We start from the raw sequence: 22,371 nt of genomic DNA, 5'->3' as shown, positions 1-22,371 counted from the left end.
TATCAACCTCTTCTCATGAACCATTAAGTGATTTGATGGATCTTCACCAAACATTGTCTGTAGCATCCATGTATGGTACTTCTTCTCTTCTGTTCATATGGTTTTGCTTAGCCTCTCTTAGGGTCGGCCAGAGCTACATGTAGAAAAATCCTCTCAACGAGTCCTTCTCATGAACCACTTGATGGGTTTTTAGCTCAAGGTGAGCTGTTGTGACCGCTTGTTGTCCGTCGTCCGTCGTGCATCGTCAATCGTGCGTTGTCAGTCGTCCGTCAACAAATTTCTAAAAAAATCTTCTTCTTGAAAACCACTGGGCAGAATTACACCTAACTTCACAGGAATGATCCTTGGGTGGTCCCCTTTCAAAATTGTTCAAAGAATTGAATTCCATTCAGAACTGGTTGCCATGGCAACCGAAAGGAAAAACTTTAAAAATCTTCTTGTCCAAAACCACAGGGCCTAGGGCTTTGATATCTGGTGTGTAGCATCATCTAGTGGACCTCTACCAAAATTGTTCAAATTATCCCCCTAGGGTCAAATATGGCTCAGCCCCGGGGGTCACATGGTTTATATAGACTTATATAGGGAAAACTTTGAAAATCTTCTTGTACAAAACCACATGGCCTAGGGCTTTGATATTTGGTATGTAGCATCATCTAGTGGTCCTCTACCAAGATTATTTAAATTATCCCCCTAGGATCAAATATGGCCCCGCCCCGGGGGTCCCAAGTTTTACATAGACTTATATAGGAAAATAAGTTCAAAAATCTTCTAGTCTGAAACCACAACACTTAGACCTTTGATATTTGGTTTGTAACATTGTCTTATAGTCCTCAACCAAAATTATTCAAATTGTACCCCTTGGGTGAAAAGAGGTCCTGCCCTGGGGGTCCCAAGTTTTATATAGACTTATATAGGAAAAAGCTTTAAAAATCTTCTTGTCTGAAACCATACGACCTAGGCTTTTGATATTTGGTATGATGCATTGTCTAGTAGTCCTCTACCAAAATTGTTCAAATTATGCCCCTGGGGTCACTTAGTTATTATGTGAGTTATATAGGAAAAATACTTAAAAAATCATCTGATCCTATTTCCAAGACTGTTTAATTATAATTACCTGATGACCCCAAGTAATATGATGTCACTTGACTGTGACCTTGACCTACTGACCTACTTTCTTGTTTTGTAAGATACAGCCTTGAAATTTTGATGACATACACAGTTTTGCACACAAATCATAAAACTGAATTTCATTGACCATGAATGTGACCTCCTGACTTTCTTAATATTTTATCATCATTTTGACATGTAGCTCATGTTACTCAGGTGAGCGATCCAGGGTCATCATGACCCTCTTGTCTCCAAATTTGGTCTATAGCATGCTTGTAAGGTCCTCTATCAAGATTTGTTCAAGTGGTTCAGCTTGACCCCTTTTTGGGGGCTGCAAGAGCTAAAAGTATTCCAAATGCAGATTCACATTGTTGAATTAATTGACCAAAAATTCACATTGTTAAATAAATTAACCGCTTAATACACAGTACTGTTATCAAAGAAAGGTTATTATGTTTGCTTTCAGAAATGAAGCCAAGAAGAATTCTTCAACCACAGTATCTACAGAGGATATGGAAAAATCTGTTTTTGACAAAGCAAAAAATAGGGTAAGTGATTATGTGTACTGTTTTTATGCACCCAAAGGGAAGCATTTTTAGCTGCACTATTTGGAGAATAGGGGGACTATTCTACTCACCCCGGCGTTGGCGTGACCTTTCTTGGTTAAAGTTTTTCGGCAACCTTTATTTTTCTGTCATATCTTTGTTACTATTGCTTATATCTTACTGTAAGTTCACTTAAACATTGTCCAGTATACAAACAAAGTATGTGTAGGGGCTGAGCCCATTATACCCAAAGTCAAGGTCACCAAGGTGTTATACTTGGGTTATTTTTATTAAGGTTAAAGTTTTTCGGCAACCTTTGTTTTTCTGTCATATCTTTGTTACTATTGCTTATATCTTACTGTAAGTTCACATAAATATTGTTGGAATTATTTTCATGTTAAATTTTTTTGAAAGCTTTGTTTATAGACATATCTTTGGTACTTTAAAAGATAATGACTTGAAATTAAAACTATTTCTTTTTAATCATCATCTGCATGTGTGGTTACAAACCCCATAACTCTAATTGTATTTTTGACAGAATTATGCCCCTTTTGTACTTAAAAGTTTTTTTGCAAACTTCGCTTTCTGGATATAACTTTAATGCAATATAAGATAAAGACTTGAAACTTAAAATGTATCTTTATCATCATCATCTGCATGTGTGGTAACAATCCCCATAACTCTGATTTGTATTTTTGACCAAATTATGTCCCTTTCATACTTAAATTTTTTAACAAACTTCGTTTTCTTGACATAACTTTGGTACTATATAAGATTATGACTTGAAATGCAAAATATATCTTTACCACCATCATCTGCATGTGTGGTAACAATCCCAATAACTCTAATTTGTGTTCTTGACAGAATTATGCCCCTTGGTGTATCTTCATTTTAAAGTAGAGGTCTCTTACTGAGACATATATTCATTTTACTGTCAAATCGCCGAATAGTGGAGCACCGTGTCTACGGACAGCTCTTGTTAATGTTGTAATTTCTCTGTACTTTTGTTAAGTTTATTGGTCTGAAACTCATTACTTCTGCTGTACTTTTAAGACAGTGCAATGGATTCCAATGAAATTTTGCACATTTGTGGAATATTATATAAATATCATATGGCAGCGTGTGTGACATTGATATTAACCCGAGGGCAGAATGTCACCTGAGGCGAAAGCTGAGTGGTGACATTCTGTTTCGAGGGTTGACAATATCATGTCACACACGCTGCCATATGATATTTATTTTATTATACCGAACAAAATGTTTTTAATTCATTTAATTTAACAGTTTCATCTTTAGTGCGGTAATCGCCTGTGTACACATTGAATAGTGTACAAGGGAGGCAGTCATATGGCTAAAAAATTGAAGCAGTTAATTGCCCTTGTATGACTTTAAAAATACCAGCACGGTCACATGACCTGACAGTCACTTTCGCTTGGTCACATGTCAAAAAGGTTGAAAATGTTTTTTTATAGTCAAAATATCTCTTTCTAGATGGTAATAGGATTTTATCATTGTAGACAAAAGAGAGGTATAATAAGATGATATATGTCACTGGCAAGAGTCCAAGTTTGGACCTCAAAGGTTAAGGTCACAGTCAAGGAACCTTACCATAACCCTGAGGCATTAGCAAAGGCACTTCATTTTGAAAGCTTGTGATATCTTGTGTTTCTCACTTTTAATAAGTTTTATGTGTCATGTTACATTGTAACTACATTGCACATAAGTTTGATAGAATTCTAGAGTTCTGATATTTCAAATAAATCATACTGATAAATATGATAACAAGTAAAATGATATGGTTTAGATACATAGTGTCAATAGCGTACTGAGTTCTTCATAACTTCATATTGCAGGATGAGTATTTAGCACTTGTTACAAGATTAATACTTCATTTAAAAGACCACAGGGAGAAGGGTATGTACATGACTTTCACATAGGATTAATAGCAGTTGCCACATCTTATCTCAACTTTTAAGTCATAAAATATGGCTGAACCTTTCAGAATTTAGTAAAGGTCAGAATGTTATGTTTCTTGCCTACCACACTTTTCTGGGTTTAGGAGATTACCTTATATTTTCCCTAAGGTAAAGGTAAGCTACACATGCTTATTTTGACGTTATGATTTGAGGTCGTATTATGACATAGTGTAAGCGATTTTTGATTTACAATATCTTTGAAAATGATGCAGTAATATTAACAGTATACTGTCTGACTAAGGTAGGTGATTTTCCAACCTGCCAGAAAACGTGGATAAAAATCTCTTTAGCACTTGGTTTTCCATTTTCGTTTTCACTCGGGTATGGGAAAATCCTGTCTTTCACAGGAAGGCATGTAAGAACTAAGCCTAATGCTCTAAAGAACAACATCAAATGATAATTTTTGGATATGTAACAGAGGAATTAGTCAACCATAAAAGCCATTGCATACTGTTTTATGATGTCATTGTTTGTAAAAATGATCGTTTTCAGCAATGTATAAGATCTAATCTCCCTTTATTGATGTTTTGATATGTTTGTTACAAAACAGTTTTAGCCGTTAGAGGTACTCGAAGTCACTTTATTGCAGGATATTTGAGATGATAATTGAGCCGCGCCATGAGAAAACCAACATAGTGCATTTGCGACCAGCATGGATCCAGACCAGACTGCGCATCTGCGCCGTCTGGTCAGAATCCATGTTGTTCGCTTTCAAAGCCTATGGCAATTAGAGAAACTGTTAGCGAACAGCATGGATCCTGACCAGACTATGTTGGTTTTCTCATGGTGTGGCTCATATATTATTTAAACATTACACTGGGTTAAATTTGAAACTAATTATCAAGAAACATAAACACTTTGTTTTAAAGCAAAAAAAAAAATATTCACTTAAAAATAAAATTATTTAATTTGATAATTTGTTTTCTTTTACCCATCCATTTAAACTCATGATGAACAGAGAGAAAAAACACAAACATTATATGCTCACCTGAGCAATGCTCAGGTGAGTTTTTCTGATCACTTCCGTCGTCTGTCGTCCATCGTCTGTCAACATTTAGCTTGTGTATGCGATAGAGGCTGTATTTTTCAATTAATCTTCATGAATATTGGTCAGAATGATAGCCTTGATAAAATCTAGGCCGAGTTCGAAAATGGGTCATCTCGGGTCAAAAACTAGGTCACAAGGTCAAATCAGAGAAAAACCTTGTGTATGCGATAGAGGCTGTATTTTTCATTTAATCTTCATGAATATTGGTCAGAGTGATAACTTTGATGAAATCTAGGCCGAGTTGGAAAATGGGTCATCTCGGGTCAAAAACTAGGTCACTAGGTCAAATCAAAGAAAAACCTTGTGTATGCGATAGAGGCGGTATTTTTCAATTAATCCTTATGAATATTGGTCAGAATGATAACCTTGATGAAATCTAAGCCGAGTTCGAAAATGGGTCATCTCGGGTCAAAAACTAGGTCACTAGGTCAAATCAAAGAAAAACCTTGTGTATGCGATAGAGGCTGTATTTTTCAATTCTTCTTCATGAATATTGGTCAGAATGATAACCTTGATGAAATCTAGGCCGAGTTCGAAAATGGGTCGTCTCGGGTCAAAAACTAGGTCACTAGGTCAAATCAAAGAAAAACTTTGTGTATGCGATAGAGGCTGTAATTTTCAATTGATCTTCATGAATTTTGGTCAGAATGATTACCTTGATGAAATTTAGACCAAGTTCGAAAATGGGTCATCTGGGGTCAAAAACTAGGTCACTAGGTCAAATCAAAGAAAAACTTTGTGTATGCAATAGAGGCTGTATTTTTCAACTGATCTTCATGAAATTTAGCCAGGATGATTACCTTGATAAAATCTAGGCTGAGTTCGAAAATGGGTCATCTGGGGTCAAAAACTAGGTCACTAGGTCAAATCGAAGAAAAACATTGTGTATGCAATAGAGGATGTATTTTTCAATTGATCTTCATGAAATTTGGTCAGAGTGATTGCCTTGATGAAATCTAGGTCGATTTTGAATATGGGTTATCTGAGGTCAAAAACTAGGTCACTAGGTCAAATTAAAGAAAAATCTTGTGTATGCGATAGCGACTGTTTTTTTCAATTGATTTTTATGAAATTTGGTCAGGTTGATTGCCTTAATGAAATCTAGGTCGAATTGGAATATATGGGTCATCTGAGGTCAAAAACTAGGTCACTTGGTCAAATCAAAGAAAAAACTTCTGTATGTGATAGAGGCTGTATTTTTCAGTTGATCTTCATGAATTTTGGCCAGAATGATTGCCTTGATAAAATCTATGTTGAGTTTGAACATGGGTCATCTAGGGTCAAAAACTAGGTCATATCTAAGAAAATGCTTGTTTTATCGCAAGAGACCAATTTTTTGGTCCAATCTTAATGAAAATTGGTCAGAATATTTGTTTCCATGAAATCACTAGGTCAAACATGTTTTACACTGTTATGGAGTGTTTCTTAGGTGAGCGACCTAGGGCCATCTTGACCCTCTTGTTTTTATTGTAGCGGGACTATACTTGAACATGACAGAATATAAATAAGACAAAATTTTTAATACAAACTGAAGACAACTAGATAATGTAGTTTTCTTTTTTGAACATTTTCATGCCAATACGATGTTGAAATCACTATGCATTTTCAGGCGATTCCTTTTCCGGCAGTATTTCAGTTTTCATGGCTATTTTCCGATGAAAGAAAATTGTTAGACCCTTGCCAAGCATAGAAATAAATTTGTTTGTTATAAAAACTGAATTTTACAGTGTAGTGTCTAGGTTGGAAAGGGCTAGATATTTCCATTTCAGTTACAATGTAGAAAAAAAATTTGTCAGCATTTCCAGTTTTTCAAAGCTTGCGAGGCTACATTTCTCTTGAAGTTCTGTCTATATGCAGTTGAAAAATACCAATAAACTGTACTAGATGCAAATTGACGTATGTATTACCTTTCCTGTCAGCAAAGTTTATCTTGAATATTTCAAGAAACTAGAAGGACCATACATATAAGAGTCTTGTGTCTGAAAAGTGCTCACATTCTATTCTTTTATGCACCATTCCTTTTTAAATCCATTCAGGAATAATGAATTTACTATTAAAGAACTTGAAATAAATAGTAACAGACAGTATTGTCTTGTCCCAGATGGTCACATGGGATAACCACCTTGGTTATAGATTGAAAAAAAAGCAACTATATATTTATTTCACCTTTAAATGTTAAATGTTAAGGTGAAAGTTTGTACCAAGTTATTTGAATATTTTTTTTCTATGCATTTAAAAGGCAAGGTTTACAGTTCATATTGTTCAGCATAATTTGCTTAAAATTAGGAATGCAGTAACTGTTGCTTGGACTGAAATTGAGGATATTTTTAAGGATATTTAGAACTGAATAGGCAAGTTTACATATCTTGCAATTTGTTATCACAGTAACGATATAATTTCAGGGTGGTCAACCCGTGTGGCTTTTGGATACTGTACACACGGAGAAAAAAACGCAATTCAGGTAACATTTTGCCCTTACTTCCCTCATTATTTGATGAATTTTCATAAGATAAAGAGCAAAGACAGCAAAATTAGTGCTTTCCTTCACACAACGCACCTGCCGTCAGTTCTTAGTAATTTTCTCATACACTTCACCCAACTCTGAAAATGTGTACGTTATCTACACAGTTTTTCATTGAAAAAGCAGTTGGGGAAGGTATTTGAGAAAAGTAAGTACTGAGAACTTGGGGTGTGTACCAGTTCTCGATATAAATCAAATACTGTTATTGTATGTTTGATTTATCATATAGACGGTTGTTGTGTCAGTCAAAATATTGAATGAATAGAAAGAACCAAAATGTACATATTTGCAACCTATTCCGGTCGTAATTTTAGTGTTTTTATTCAAGCTGGAATCAAGTTTTAACCTCGTTTCTGTACACAAAATCATGTATGTTTTGACTGCAAACTTCAACAGCACCCGTCGACAAGCGTGACGTGTCATATGTAAATTAAGCACGCGACTTAGGGAAATCCATTTTTCATTGGTTACTTATCTTTGTTCACTCACTGACAGGAATTTACCTGCGAGTTTCCAGGGAAATCAAAATCTCCCGCCAGTAATTTTCCATTCTGAGAGCACATGTGACCTAATTTACATACGGAAAAATACCATTTACAAGATGTTTTATCTGTTAATTACTCTCGGCGGTCCGATAATACTTACCCCAGTTTCATTTAATGAGTAAATGAAACAATTAGTGACAGGTATGTATTTGCTGCCTATTTGATAATGGTGACGTAACCCTGTGATTCTGAAGAGAGGCTAGCTGATATGTTGTTTACACAATTTATGATTTTAAAAAATCCCAAGTTATCGGAATTCTTTACCCACCAATACAATATATGCTATTTTAAAAGCATATGAAAAAGTGTAACTCAGTGAGAACATTCTTCTGAATATAGAAACATATGATATTTCGAATATTGATCATTTTGTATTGATACGAATATCGTATTGATCATTCCGACCGATACACAGCCCTGCATACGCTTTGTGAGGAGGAAAGCCCTCATTTTGCTGTCTTTACACACTTAATCTAATGATAAGTCTTTAAATGATGAGGGAAATATAGACAAAATGTTACCTGAATTGGAATGTTTTCCGAAAGTCACGTGAGCTGGCCACCCTGTAATTTGTTTGATAGAAACATGAAAGAATGAGAGGATATCTAGTGTGATTACAGTGTTTTCATATAAAACACTTATATAATTACAATATTATAACACTTATAACAAACCTGCATTGTTAAAGTGTCAGTGTGTAACAAAGAATTATAAGTGTCAAGTGCTTAAGTGCTTCCAAGTTATAAAATATATTTAGACACTTCTCCCATTGGTGTCAATCTTCAACTTGTGTACTGTATTAAAACGACTGTCTCTTTTTACTGTATTAAAACGACTGTCTCTTTTTAGCTCACCAGAACACAAAGTGCTCAGGGTGAGCTATTGTGATCGCTCACTGTCCGGCGTCCATCCGTCCGTCCACACTTTCCTTTAAACAACATCTCCTCCTAAACTAACAGGCCAATTTTGATGAAACTTCACAGGGATGTTCCTTGGATGGTCTTCTTTAAAAATTGTTCAAAGAATTGAATTCCATGCAGAACTCTGGTTGCCATGGCAACAGAAAGGAAAAACTTTAAAAATCTTCTTCTCAAAAACCAGAAGCCCTAGAGCTTAGATATTTGGTGTGAAGCATTGCCTAGTGGACCTCTACCAAGTTTGTTCAAATCATGACCCCGGGGTCAAAATTGACCCCGCCCTAGGGGTCACTTGATTTTACATAGGAAAATCTTAAAAAATCTTCTTCTCAAAAACCAGAAGCCCTATTTAGATATTTGACATGTAGCATTGCCTAGAGGACCTCTACTAAAGTTGTTCAAATCATGACCCCGGGGTCAAAATTGACCCCGCCCCAGGGGTCACTTGATTTTACATAGGAAAATCTTCAAAAATTTTCTAAAAATAAACAGAAGGCCTAGATCTTAGATATTTCACGTGTAGCATTGTCTAGTAGACTTCTAGAAAATTTGTTCAAATCATGACCTCCGGGATCAAATTGACCCCGCCCAATGGGGTTACTTGATTGTACATAGAAAAATCTTCAAATTTTTCTTAAAATAAACCAGAAGGCCTACAGCTTAGATATTTGACATGTAGCATTACCTAATGGACCTCTACAAAATCTGTTCAAATCATGACCCCCGGGGTAAAAATTGACCCGGCCCAGCGGTCACTTGATTTTACATAGGAAAATCTTCAAAAAATTCTAAAAATAAACCAGAAGGCCTACAGCTTAGATATTTCACGTGTAGCATTGCCTAGTGGACCTCTACAAAATCTGTTCAAATCATGACCCCCGCAGTCAAAATTGACCCCGTCCCAGGGGTCACTTGATTTTACATAGGAAAATCTTCAAAAATTTTCTAAAACTAAACCAAAAGGCCTAGATCTTAGATATTTGACGTGTAGCATTGCCTAGTAGACTTCTATAAAAAAAATTTCAAATCATGACCCCCGGGGTCAAATTGACCCCGCCCCATGGGGTCACTTGATTTTACATAGGAAAATCTTCAAAAAATTTCTAAAAATAAACCAGAAGGCCTAGATCTTAGATATTTGACGTGTAGCATTGCCTAGTAGACTTCTACCAAAAAAATTCAAACCTGGCCCCCCAGGGTCAAATTTACCCAGCCCCAGAGGTTACTTGATTGTATATTATGTTTTCCTTACAATATGGTTGCAAGCTATTGTAGTAACTGTCAGATTAATGCAGTAAACATCTTTTGAACAGAACAGTCTTATCGGACGAAATGTTTCAAGATGGTTTAAATTTCTCCATTGAGGCATCTTATTTATGAAATTTGTGGGTTTTTTTTTTCTACATTAAACAACTTTTAATAAATTAATCCTTTAAACAACTTCTCTTCATAAAACACTTGATGGATCATCATCAAACTTGGCCTGTAGCATCCTTGATATAGGGTTCTTTTTCAAGTTTGTTCAAATATGTTTCCACTTGGCCTTTTTAAGGCCTCCAGACCTAAATATAGAAAACCTTTGAAGCACTTCTTCTCATGAGCCAATCCTTAGATCTTTCCATACTTGGTCAGTAGCATCCATGTAAGGTCCTCTTTCAAGTTTGTTCAGATGGTTTCTCTTGGCCTCTTTTAAGGTCCAACAGATCTAAAAATAGATCAGTGACTTTAAAAGACTTCTTCACATGAACCAGTGGATGGATCTGCACCAAACTTAGTCTGTAGCATCCATGTACGGTACTCTGTTAAGTTTGTTTATTAATAGATAGTGCAACTTGGCCCCTTCAGCTTAACCTCATGAACAACTTGATGGATCTTCACCAAACTTGATCTGTAGGATCCATATAGAGTCTTCTCTCAAGTTTGTTCTAATTCTAATGGTTCCCTTAAGGTATTGGACCCGTAATAGAATACCTCCTTTTTGAAGAGTATTCAATTCCTACCATAAACCTACTTCGACTGCAATTTTCGGCAGGGAGGGTGAGTGGGGGGGTGGCGGGGGGGGAGTGGGGGGTGGCGGGGGGGGGGGGGGGGGGGTGGAGCATAGGTTCAAGCCCCACTGGGACAAAAAAATTTTTTCCATATTTTCCTTTTTTCTAGTAAGTTTTTACTTTTTTCAAGACTTATGGATGTATTGTACAAAAGTGGAAAATTTTCAATATATAAGCGATTTCTTGCTGTTCAACATGTTCAAAGTAAATTTACCACTGAATCAGGAGGGGTAGAGTTAGACATCTTTAAAAATACTGAGTTACATGCGGTAAAAGTTCTCTATTTTGCCTTCATTCTTTAGATTACATATTGTGGAAGAAATGCAGGTAGGTTTTACTTCTGCCCCAATGTTAATTAAGAAATAATATATCTCATCCAGTGATTTGTCATTGAATAAATCATTGTTTGGAGTTCAGATGCGAAGGAATTATATCACAAGTGATATAATAAGCATCTGAATGACAAACAATGATTTTATTCAAGAGCAAATCACTAACTGAAATATATTATTTCGATTCTAACATGTTACCAAGGATTTTTTAGTACATCCTTGACGACATTCATTAAATATTTGCCCATTTTCAATTGGTTCCTTTTCCAGCGCGCTGCTATGCCGTTTGACGCCATGATGTAATAATTGTGATGTCAGAACAGTGATTTGTTGTATTATAATTCACTGTTTTCTGTCTTCTTTGTTTAATACTGGAAAATGAATCGGATCGTGTTAGAATTTTGAATGAAGTGAGCAAAATTCAAAACAGACCCACAGGATTCAACCTTAATTTTTAGCTCGACTATTCAAAGAATAGTCTAGCTATTCTACTCACCCTGGCGTCGGCGTCGGCGTCGGCGTCACACCTTGGTTAAGTTTTTGCATGCAAGTACATACAGCTATCATTTAAAGGCATATAGCTTTGAAACTTATTTATTCTTTTTCTAGGTCAATTACCAACCTCACTGGGTCAAGTTCCATTACTCTAACATGTATTTTGAGCCAGTTATGCCCCTTTTTGGACTTAGAAAATTCTGGTTAAAGTTTTACAAGCAAGTTACTATCTCCAAAACTAATGCAGATATTGAATTGAAACTTCACATGTGTCGTCGGGGTTATAAAACTAGTTGATAGCACCAAGTCCCATAACTCTGACCTTCATTTTGGCCAAATTATGCCCCCTTTTGGACTTGGAAAATCCTGGTTAAAGTTTTACATGCAAGTAACTATCTCCAAAACTACTACAGATATTAAATTGAAACTTCACATGTGTCTTCGGGGTTATAAAACTAGTTGATAGCACCAAGTCCCATAACTCTGACGTGTATTTTGGCCAAATTATGCCCCCTTTTGGACTTAGAAAATCCTGGTTAAAGTTTTGTGTGCAAGTACATACAGCTATTACCAAAAGGCATATAGCTTTGAAACTTATTTATTCCTTTTCTAGGTCAATTACCTACCTCACTGGGTCAAGTTCCATAACTCTTAACATGTATTTTGAGCAAATTATGCCCCCTTTTGGACTTAGAAAATTCTGGTTAAAGTTTTACAAGCAAGTTACTATCCCCAAAACTAATGCAGATATTGAATTGAAACTTAACATGTTTCTTCGGGGTTATAAAACTAGTTGATAACATCAAGTCCCATAACTCTGATATGTATTTTGGTAAAATTATGTCCCCTTTCAAACTTAAAACTCTTTTGATATTTAACATTTTGGGTAATAATTTCCTGCTTCTGTGACAATATTTCGAATAGTCGAGCTTGGCTGTCTTACGGACAGCTCTTGTTCTATGTTGGAGTTAGAATTCTGTCTCATTAACATCTGTTTACTTGAGGCACCCTAGAAAAAATGATATTTACAGTTTTATTTTGTGTTTTATAATTGTTTAACAACAGTTTGATGTTTCTTTTATCAAAATTAATGCTGTAATGAATTCTCTGCAAACGTTTTAGATAGTGGCCATCACATTGAAATTTGTCTCTACTTGATCTTGAGGAAATACCATAAATTATACAAAATTTACAAAAAAAAGGGATGGTAAAAGTTGTTTAAAATTTGCAACGCGAAACATGGTCAGCTTTAAGAATATACCAAGCAAATGCTATTTTTGAAACATTACTATTAGGGGTCCAATACCTTAACACCTTTTCTTTAAACAACTTCTCATTTTACATTTCATGTACCTATGATTTGATTTGGTTTTGTATGGGAGAAATGTATAATTTTAAATAATTGAAATAATGTTTCCAGAAGATGTTTGCAAAAATAAGTCATACCTATATTAATCACAAATGAATCTGTAGAAAAGTGCTGATTTTGCATTATTCTACACTTCTTTAAAGTGTAAGATTAAGATTACCGATATATGGACAAAAGATTGTTTACTGGTTTGTAATGGTCCTTGAAGAAGTTTGTTGAGTTGAAGGAAGTGTGTTACATGGAAAAAAAATCTGTTATTTTACTAAGCGTCAGCTTGAGAATGTTTACTACAGTAATACAATACGGCAAAAAACCGAAGTGGGTAATATTGGCCCAGGTTATATAAGGAGCCATTTACCAATTGTAAATTTATAGAAGTCAGAATATAATGTGAAAGCATTCAATTTCAGTGGTGAAAATCAATGATTTTATAGTTTTCAACAAGACTGCGCTGTTTCATTGAAGCTATGTATTTATAGAATTGAAAGTTCAAAGGTGCAGTTAATGGGAATATTACATTTTTTTTTGCTGGGTCATGATTTAAATAATCTCTCTGTCAGTGGTAGTGTATTTTTAGAAGTGTTCTGTAATATTTATTAGATAGAAGAACTAAAGCTTGCCATTCTCCCAGCTATGGTTTAATTTATTGGTTCTATCATTTTCAGGACAGACAGACAGTTTAGAATCTACAGTGATACAGACTTCGACTTCAGGGATGAGCAGAGGTAGGAAGAAATGAATATTATAAACCTTTAAATTTTATGATTTACTTTAAAATCATGATACTAGGTCTTTGGCATGTTTGGGAATAAATCAAATAAATCCAAACAAACAAGTTAAATTTCTGTTCGGTCTGACTGGCTACTGGATGAATTTAACAGTTTTAATTTTAGCTTGACTATTCGAAGAAAAGTCTGACCTATTCTACTTACCCTAGTGTTGGCATTGGCATTACACATTGGTTAAGGTTTTGCATGCAAGTATGTATAGCTTTCATTTAATGGCATATAACTTTGAAACTTACTTTTTTCTTTATCTAGGTCAATTAACAACCGCACTGGATCAAGTCCTGTAGCTCTGATATGTATTTTGGCCAAATTATGCCCCCTTTTAGACTTAGAAAATCCTGGTTAATGTTTTGCATGCAAGTACATATAGCTATTATTTAAAAACACATAGCTTTGAAACTTATTTTTTTCTTTTTCTAGGTCAATAACCAACCTCACAGGATCAAGTCCCATAACTCTGACATGTATTTTGGGCAAATTGTGCTCCCTTTTGGAGTTAGAAAATCCTGGTTAAAGTTTTGGTTGCAAGTTACTATCTCAAAAACTAATGAAAATATTGAAGTGAAACTTCACACGTTTCTTTGGGTTTATAAAACTAGGTCATAGCATCAAAGCTCATAGCTATGTCATGTATTTTGCAAAATAATGCACACTTTTGAACTTCTGGTTAATGTTGTGCATGCAAGTTACTATCTCAAAAACTAATGCAGATACTGGATTGAAACTGTGTAGATATTTTAACATTTAGGGTAATATTCCTGCTTCTGGGACAACAATTTGATTAGTCGAGCATTGGCTGTCTTATGGACGAGTGTATATCAAAATCCCCTTGATCAAAATCCCCTCCACTGAAAAATGACTGGGTGTTAAAAAATCCCCTTCATACTTTTGCAGGGGGTATCATAATCCCCTCTGTGATTTTCATTATAGATATATAGATATCAGTGCTCCAAATTAAATTATGTTTGCTAAAGGCATTGTATTTACATGCTTTATGCAACAGACTTTTAAATTGTGTATAGTTGTATTTGAACTTGATGAAATTAAGTAAAAATCACAGAGGGGATTATGATACCCCCTGCAAAAGTATGAAGGGGATTTTGTAACACCCTGTCATTTTTCAGTGTAGGGGATTTTGATCAAGGGGATTCTGATTGTCTCCCCTTATGGACAGCTCTTGTTAAATGGGTTGCTACTCATATTTGTTTAAGTTTTGTATGCTTCAAACTTTGTAGATGACAATCCACCTAGCCTGGCAGCAGAGGCTGTATTGATGAAAAGTGAAAGTTTACCAGAAGGCACTCCAACTGTCAAAGGTGAGTATCACTTAAAGTATGTTAGAATGTTTTAGCATTCAACAACAATTTACTGGTAGTAATTGTTTGGTTTATTAAGGTGTTACTAACCAGTATTTCTGATGGTTTATGGACAAAGTTCTCCTGGATAAAATTCTCCATTGATAAATTTGACCAAGGTAGACAAAATGTACTCTTCTTTTTTATGTCCCTGAAGGGTGGCATGTGGTAGTAGGACTGCCTGCCTGTCTGTCCATCCCTTCGGTTTCTGATCAATAACTGAAGAAAACTTTAGTGCAGGACCTCAAAGTTGGTAGGCAGGATGGTCATGACCGGATGATGACCCTTATTATGCCCCCTTTCGAAAGAGGAGGGATATATTGTTTGGCAGATGTTGGTCGGTTAGTATGTAGTCCAATCCATTTCCGGATGATAACTCAAGAATGCTTTGGACTAGGATGATGAAAGTTGATAGGGAGGTTGATCATAACCAGCAGATGACCTCTATTGATTTTGAGTTCAGTAGGTCAAAGGTCAAGGTCACAGTGCATGGAACGGTTAACCATTGCCAGACAATAACTTGAGAACACTTGGGCCTAGAATCACAAAACTTGATAGGGAAGTTGATCATGATCAGCAGATGACCACTATTGATCATGAGTCAGTAGGTCAAAGGTCAAGGTCACATTGACCCGAAACAGTTGAACGGTTTCCGGATGATAACTCAAGAATGCTTGTGCCTAGGATCATGAAAGTTGATAAGGGGTTTGTCATGACCAGCAGATGACCCCTAATGATTTTGAGATCAGTAGGTCAAAGATCAGGGTCACAGTGACCTGGAACAGTTAAATCGTTTCTGGACAATAACTTGCGAACGATTGGGCCTAGGATCAAGAAACTTGATAGGGAAGTTGATCATGATCAGCAGATGAACCCTATTGATATATAGATCAGAGGTCAAGGTCACAGTGATCCGGAACATTTGAACGGTTTTCGGATGATAACTCAAGAACGCTAGGATCATGAAAGTTGACAGGGGGTTGGTCATGTCCAGCAGATGACCCCTATTGAATTTGAGGTCAAAGGTCAAGGTCACAATGACCCAGAACAGTGAAACTGTTTCCGGACGATGACTTCAGATTGCTTAGGCCTAGGATTACGAAACTGTATAAGGAGGTTGGTCATGACCAGCAGATGACCCCTATTGATTTTGAGGTCAAAGGTCAAGGTCACATTTACCCAGAACAGTAGAACTTCTGTGTACAGTGACCAAATAATTTCTGTTCCTTTTGCAATTACTGAATGCATCAAGGGGGGCATTTCATGTTCTACGAGCTCTTGTTGATTTTGGGGTTGGTTGTCCAAAGGTCAAGGTCATGTGAGGTCTCTAGACCTTGAACTGAATCTTTCCAATCGATGACTGAAAAATGCTTTGGCAATGGAAGGAACCTCAACCTTTGTAGGCAGGTTTGTCAAGTCTTGAAAATGACCTCTATTGATTTTAATGTCAAAGGTCAAGGTCAAAGTAATCTTGAGTTAAAAATCAGATTGAAGAATGTTTTAGCTGAGGAATCCCAATTTTGGTAGACAAGTTGGGCCAGTTCATATGAATCTAGTCAATTTCAAGGTCAGTAGGTCAGAAGTCAACGTCATGATACTCACCTTGAGCTAACAGCCTGTTATTACAATTAGGTTTTGCTTTCTTTTTATTCCAATTTCATGTGGCACCATATAACTTAAGCATGTTTAGAATTTTTCTGCTATCATTCGAACAGGCTGTTGTGTCATTGTTCTTAATGCACTTATCTTGCAAGGTCAACAAAGCACTAAGAATTTGACCTTGAGAATGCTCTAAGTCACAATAAGTTGATATCATAAAATGAAAAATACAACTGATGTTTACAGGTTTTATCATCTGAATGTAAATGAGCCGTGCCATGAGAAAACCAACATAGTGGGTATGCGACCAGCATGGATCCAGACCAGCCTGCGCATCCGCGCAGTCTGGTCAGGCTCCATGCTGTTCGCTTTTAAAGCCTATTGGAATTGGAGAAACTATTAGCGAACAGCATGGATCCTGACCAGACTGCGCGGATGCGCAGGCTGGTCTGGATCCATGCTGGTCGCAAAGCCACTATGTTGGTTTTCCCATGGCACGGCTCAAATGTTTAATATCAGTGAAGCAGCTATCTTAATAATCTGTCATTCACTTTCAGGATACGATTTTAATGAAGGTATTGATTACCATAAACTTCTACAGTCATATACCAGATCTGGGTTTCAAGCACAGAATTTTGGCAAAGCAGTGGAAGAAATCAACAAAATGGTAGTTTATTTTACTTTTAGTTAAATAAAAATGTAATTCAAAACTTGCTTGTCACGTAGTAGTGTTTGTTTCATATGTGATCATAAGGATTTCATTTCAACTTTCGAATATCTTTGGTTCTTTATCTGGCACTGAATAACTTAATACTCATTGGATCTCAAGAGACTGTCTTAAATTTGATGTTTTTCTTGAGATTTTGATTTTATTGACAACCTGAAAGAAAATAGTAAACATCTCATTTCATTTTAGATATATGCCTAGAAAGATTTTAAATTACAGGAACAGTTTAAGATAATTATATAATTAATCATATGAGTGTAGTTATGTGAAAGCCATTAGGGCTTTGCAACCAAAATGGATCCATATCAGCCAGCATAGCTTATTTGGTGCATATATTAAGTGTTGAAAGTGAATAACAAACAGTATGGATGTTGGAATGGATGTCTAATGATCAGGATCATTTCTGGTTGCAAAGCTCTATTGTTAGTTTTCGTGCAGTGACACTCATATTTATTGTGTACTACAGTGACACTCATATTTACTGTGTACTGCAGTGACACTCATATTTACTGTCTACTGCAGTGACACATATGGGTGGTTTTCAAAATAATGAAGCTTTTTCTTCTCTCTCACCTTACTTTAATTCAGTTCAGTTTTAGAATGTGTTTTGGAGCAAATTATATCCAAATCAGTGTAATCAATAAATGTGTTCAATTTTATCTTGATGGCTCAAGCAGTTTTAAAGTTATATTAAATTATATAGCTAATTTTGTCCCCTGTGCACCCAAAAAAGTGTGACATTTTACATGAAGTATAGTTTTCAACTGTGGTTTACTTTTTAAAATCATGCTTTATTGTTACAGCTTTGACTTTTTTATGTAACTTAAACTCTTCACATTTAAATAAAATACTTCTTTTTCATTACATACATCTTATTGTTACCAATATTTCACATCTTGTGATGGAACCCCCTTCACAAAAAATAGTGAAAAAAATACTTAATTAAAATGCTGAACATTACAATTTCATAACCCTATTACTTTTCTAAAGTCTTAATGTTTTTCTACGATCTTTACCCTTTCAGCTGTGAAGACACAGTATGATTTTTTTCTTTCATAAATCAACTTTCTCAGAAACTTGATGAATTTCTATACACCTAAAAATGTCCCCTGTGCACCTTTTCAGTTGTTAAGTGTCGGATTTCTTTTATTCTTTAAATAAAATGGGATTTTACTTTATTTTCCTTGAAAGGGAGTTACAACAGATACAAAAGCAGCGTTCAACTTCACATATTACAGACTGTTGAACATTCACAGAGCCAAAAGTGATGTCCCCTGTGCACCCTTTTTAGACATATATCAATTATCATAGCATTCCAGTAATTTGTGGTGGCAGTTCTATATTCTTAGCAGTGTGAATGCAAAATTTAGGCATTACTTGATAATTTAGCATTATATAAGAAACCCTGGACAATTTAAAATTCATTATTAGCATTTTTTTCTGAAGTTGCCAATTTTCAAGTTTAAAAGTGGAAACATCTATTTTATTGCTTCTTAAGCTCTTAAGTTTACCTACATATGTAAATGTTCACTAGTAAATATTGTGTAGTTAAAAGAATTTTACTTACCATAAACATATTCTATGAATAAATATTTTGACACAATTTGTCCCCTGTGCACCCTTTTTAGTAAAATTATAAAGTATGTATGAATTTTACTATTCTGTTTTATCATGCATGGCATTTTGTCATTTTTCTACTCTGAATAAGCAGTTCATGTAAACTAAATGATTTCAATGTGTTAGTTATGTTTAAAGTCACTTATTTTTCATTTAAAGCATTACATTCTGTTGAATTTTCATGTTTTTGTAGTGAAAATTTTCAATTTTGTAGTTATTTTTTGGAATAAACTAATTATTTAATAGTATTTGTCTAAAGTTGATTACCATTAGTCTTTTTATGAATAGAAAACTAATAATGGATGAATATTACACTGATCTTCAGTATGTGTCCCCTGTGCATCTGTAAAATAACTCAATTTTGAGTTGACAATTCTAGAAATTAGAATTACTGGACATTCTTGAAATTTGGCATGTGGTTTATAAACATGCAAAATGTGAGAAAAAAATAGGTTTTATAAATATATGTTAGTTATACTGCATTCAGCAACAACTTTTCTAGGTAAACTTTTATTTTCATGTCAGATTTGTGCAGAAAGGGTGATTTTAAAAACCAATGTCCACAAACATATGATTAAATAAGTTTCAAACCATACACATACACCCATTACTTATCATTTATGTTGAAAAAAATACTGTTATACATATTTCCTTGTCATAAAACCATGCAACATTTATCACCCATCTTACTGGAAATTCACTGAACTTTCGAATTAAAGGCTGAAATATTTTCTGATTGGCATTTCTCAACACTTTCCTAAATTTATTTCCTTCAAATTTGAAGTATTTGCTATCATAAAAATTAGGTGACCATCATAAGAAATGAGTTTGAATTTTTAACCCCTATGTCACACTTTTGCTTCATTATTTTGAAAACCACCCATATTTACTGTGTACTGCAGTGACACTCCAATTTACTGTCTACTGCAGTGACACTCATATTTACTGTCTACTGCAGTGACACTCATATTTACTGTCTACTGCAGTGACACTCATATTTACTGTCTACTGCAGTGACACTCCTATTTACTGTCTACTGCACTGACACTCATATTTACTGTCTACTGCACTGACACTCATATTTACTGTGTACTGCAATGACACTCATACATACTGTGTACTGCAGTGACACTCATATTTACCGTGTACTGAAAACAGCATACTACTTGTGTTTACTGGGAGTGTGATAAATAGATTTTAACACATAAACTGTTATCTTATAGATTGACTGTAAACTACAACCTGTTGCAAAGGAAAACTTAAAGGAATTGAACATGCACCCCACAGGTCGTCCACAGACCAATTGTTCTATATTTCTAAGTTACACATCCAATCTTATATCTGCTGGTGTGAGGGAGGTCCTGAAATATCTAGTGCAGCATAATATGGTAAGTGTAAGCCGTGTAAGGTTTAGGTGCAACTTACTGTATGAAATGTTATGGAAGTGCAGCACTGTTTTAGGGCTAGGGTGAAAATCTGCAGGTTTAGCTCACCTGAGCACAAAATGCTCGGGGTGAGCTATTGTAATCGCTCACCGTCCGGGGTCCGTACATCCATCCAGCGTCCGTCCACACTTTCATTTAAACATCTAAACCACTAGGCCAATTTTGATGAAACTTCACAGGGATAATGGAACACTTACAGTAATTACGTCTTCCCCCATACATGGGGGAGACATATTGTTTTTGCCTTTGCATGTTCCGCTTCACTGCACAAAATTGCTGCCAGAGCCAAAAATAGAAGTCTTGTCTGGCTTGCACAGGTCAAACTGCTGGCTGGATTTCGATGAAACTTCACAGGAGTGATCAGTACCAACCCTAGTTGTGCATGTCGCTGGCACGTTCTGCTTCGCTGCAGAAAATGGCCGCCAGAGATAAAAATAGGAAAATCTTGTCCGGTTTTCACAGGTCAAACTACTGGCTGGATTTCTACGAAACCTCAGAGGAGTGATCAGTACCAAGCTTAATTGTGCATATCATGGGCATGTTCCACTTTGCTGCACAGAATGGCCGCCAGAGCTAAAAATAGAAAATTCTTGTCCGGCTTTCACAGGTCAAACTGCTGGTCAGATTTTGATGAAACTTCACAGGAGTGATCAGTACCAAGCCTTGTTGTGCATATCGCCGACACGTTCTGCTTTACTGCACAAAATGGCTGCCAGAGCTTAAGGTATACATAGGGGGAGACATGTTTTTATGAAAAAAACACCTTCTAGTTGTATTTATTGAGGGTCATGGTATCACTATTCTTTGCTGTTAATGATTGGATAGTGGTAGAACCGAGAAACTATTATAGTTAACTCTTATCATGCTGGAAATGATTGATTCTGCCTTAGTGACCAGTGTAGATCATGATCAGCCTGCATATAGGTGCACTGTGCAGTCTGATCATGATCTGCACTGTTCGCCATTCAGTGAATATCTTTTTGGTAAACACCCCTTTTAACAGCTAATGGTACTGTCCAAATTGAAAGACGGACAATTTCATTATAGAAATTTAGCATTGTAAGGGTTATTGTTATTTGAGTTTTAATCATTGTAGTCTTGAAAATAAAAACAGAAAACTAGTGAAGACCTTTTGTTGACATAGAATTGCTTGCTGTGCTTCAGTTTGGAATGTAGCATCATCATGGCCATTGTTCTTCATAAAATGGAAGTTTGGCTTTCTTGTTGAATTTTATAAAATTTTCATAAAATGGAAGTTTGGCTTTCTTGTTGAATTTTATAAAATTTTCGTTTTTGTAGAATTGTAAAACTTTGTTCTTTCTGTACAACAAGAAAATGTTTGTAGCAAAATTATAGTATTAACCCTAAATCTTTTTAGTAGGGATGGGAACGAATACTGAAATCAATATTCGAATATTCGGTTTGCCATATTCGAATATATTTGAATATTCGGTTTGTTTAAATGGAAGCTTTAAATTCTTATTAAGTGATTGGCAATACACAATGTATTCCTTTCTTTAAAGCGTGAATCATCGTACGTAATAAGGCCTAAAAATGTTTGTTTCGGGTAACCTGACCCTACCTAGTTAAACCCGCCGACGCTAGCGTTTTATTTTACGATTCTGTCAGGATAATCATGAACATATTTAACTAATTCAGTGTTTTAGCTTCAAAACGATACAAAAAATAATCAAATCGATTATAATATCAACCGTCGCAACTTTATCTAAAAATAGCAGGTCGTCCCATTTAAGCACGTGTCACGCTGTTGTATTACCGCCGCCATTTTGAAAATTTTCAATCTGCGAGTAAAAAGCAAGCAAGGCAGACTTTAACCTCCTTCAACATGATCTTTTCTTGCACACCGGACTGGCGTTTCCGGTGATTTTACCCATGCCGGCAAAACCCATCTGGCACCCCCCATGCCAGATGATTCT

The 22,371-nt window shown here is 35.6% G+C and overlaps 1 protein-coding gene across 4 annotated transcripts in view; it reads left to right on the top strand.

Annotated features, from left to right (window-relative positions):
• LOC123549416 (deoxyhypusine synthase-like) overlaps positions 1 to 22,371 on the top strand; it is a 69,849-nt gene that overhangs the window by 39,182 nt on the left and 8,296 nt on the right. For 2 of the 4 annotated variants that reach the window (XM_045337496.2, XM_053524817.1), the window contains exons 2-7: positions 1,574 to 1,655; positions 3,506 to 3,566; positions 13,569 to 13,628; positions 14,927 to 15,007; positions 17,203 to 17,312; positions 20,213 to 20,377. In XM_045337496.2, coding sequence (XP_045193431.2) covers positions 1,574 to 1,655; positions 3,506 to 3,566; positions 13,569 to 13,628; positions 14,927 to 15,007; positions 17,203 to 17,312; positions 20,213 to 20,377 — 559 coding nt within the window. The remainder of the gene's footprint in view (positions 1 to 1,573; positions 1,656 to 3,505; positions 3,567 to 13,568; positions 13,629 to 14,926; positions 15,008 to 17,202; positions 17,313 to 20,212; positions 20,378 to 22,371) is intronic. The other 2 variants (XM_053524816.1, XM_053524818.1) reach the window with 2 other exon arrangements.

The sequence above is a fragment of the Mercenaria mercenaria genome, chromosome 15 (assembly GCF_021730395.1).
Source record: "Mercenaria mercenaria strain notata chromosome 15, MADL_Memer_1, whole genome shotgun sequence".
In the NCBI taxonomy this organism is placed as follows: domain Eukaryota; kingdom Metazoa; phylum Mollusca; class Bivalvia; order Venerida; family Veneridae; genus Mercenaria; species Mercenaria mercenaria.
Note: the sequence above shows the minus strand (reverse complement) of the source record. Positions and strands in the feature narration are given on the sequence as shown.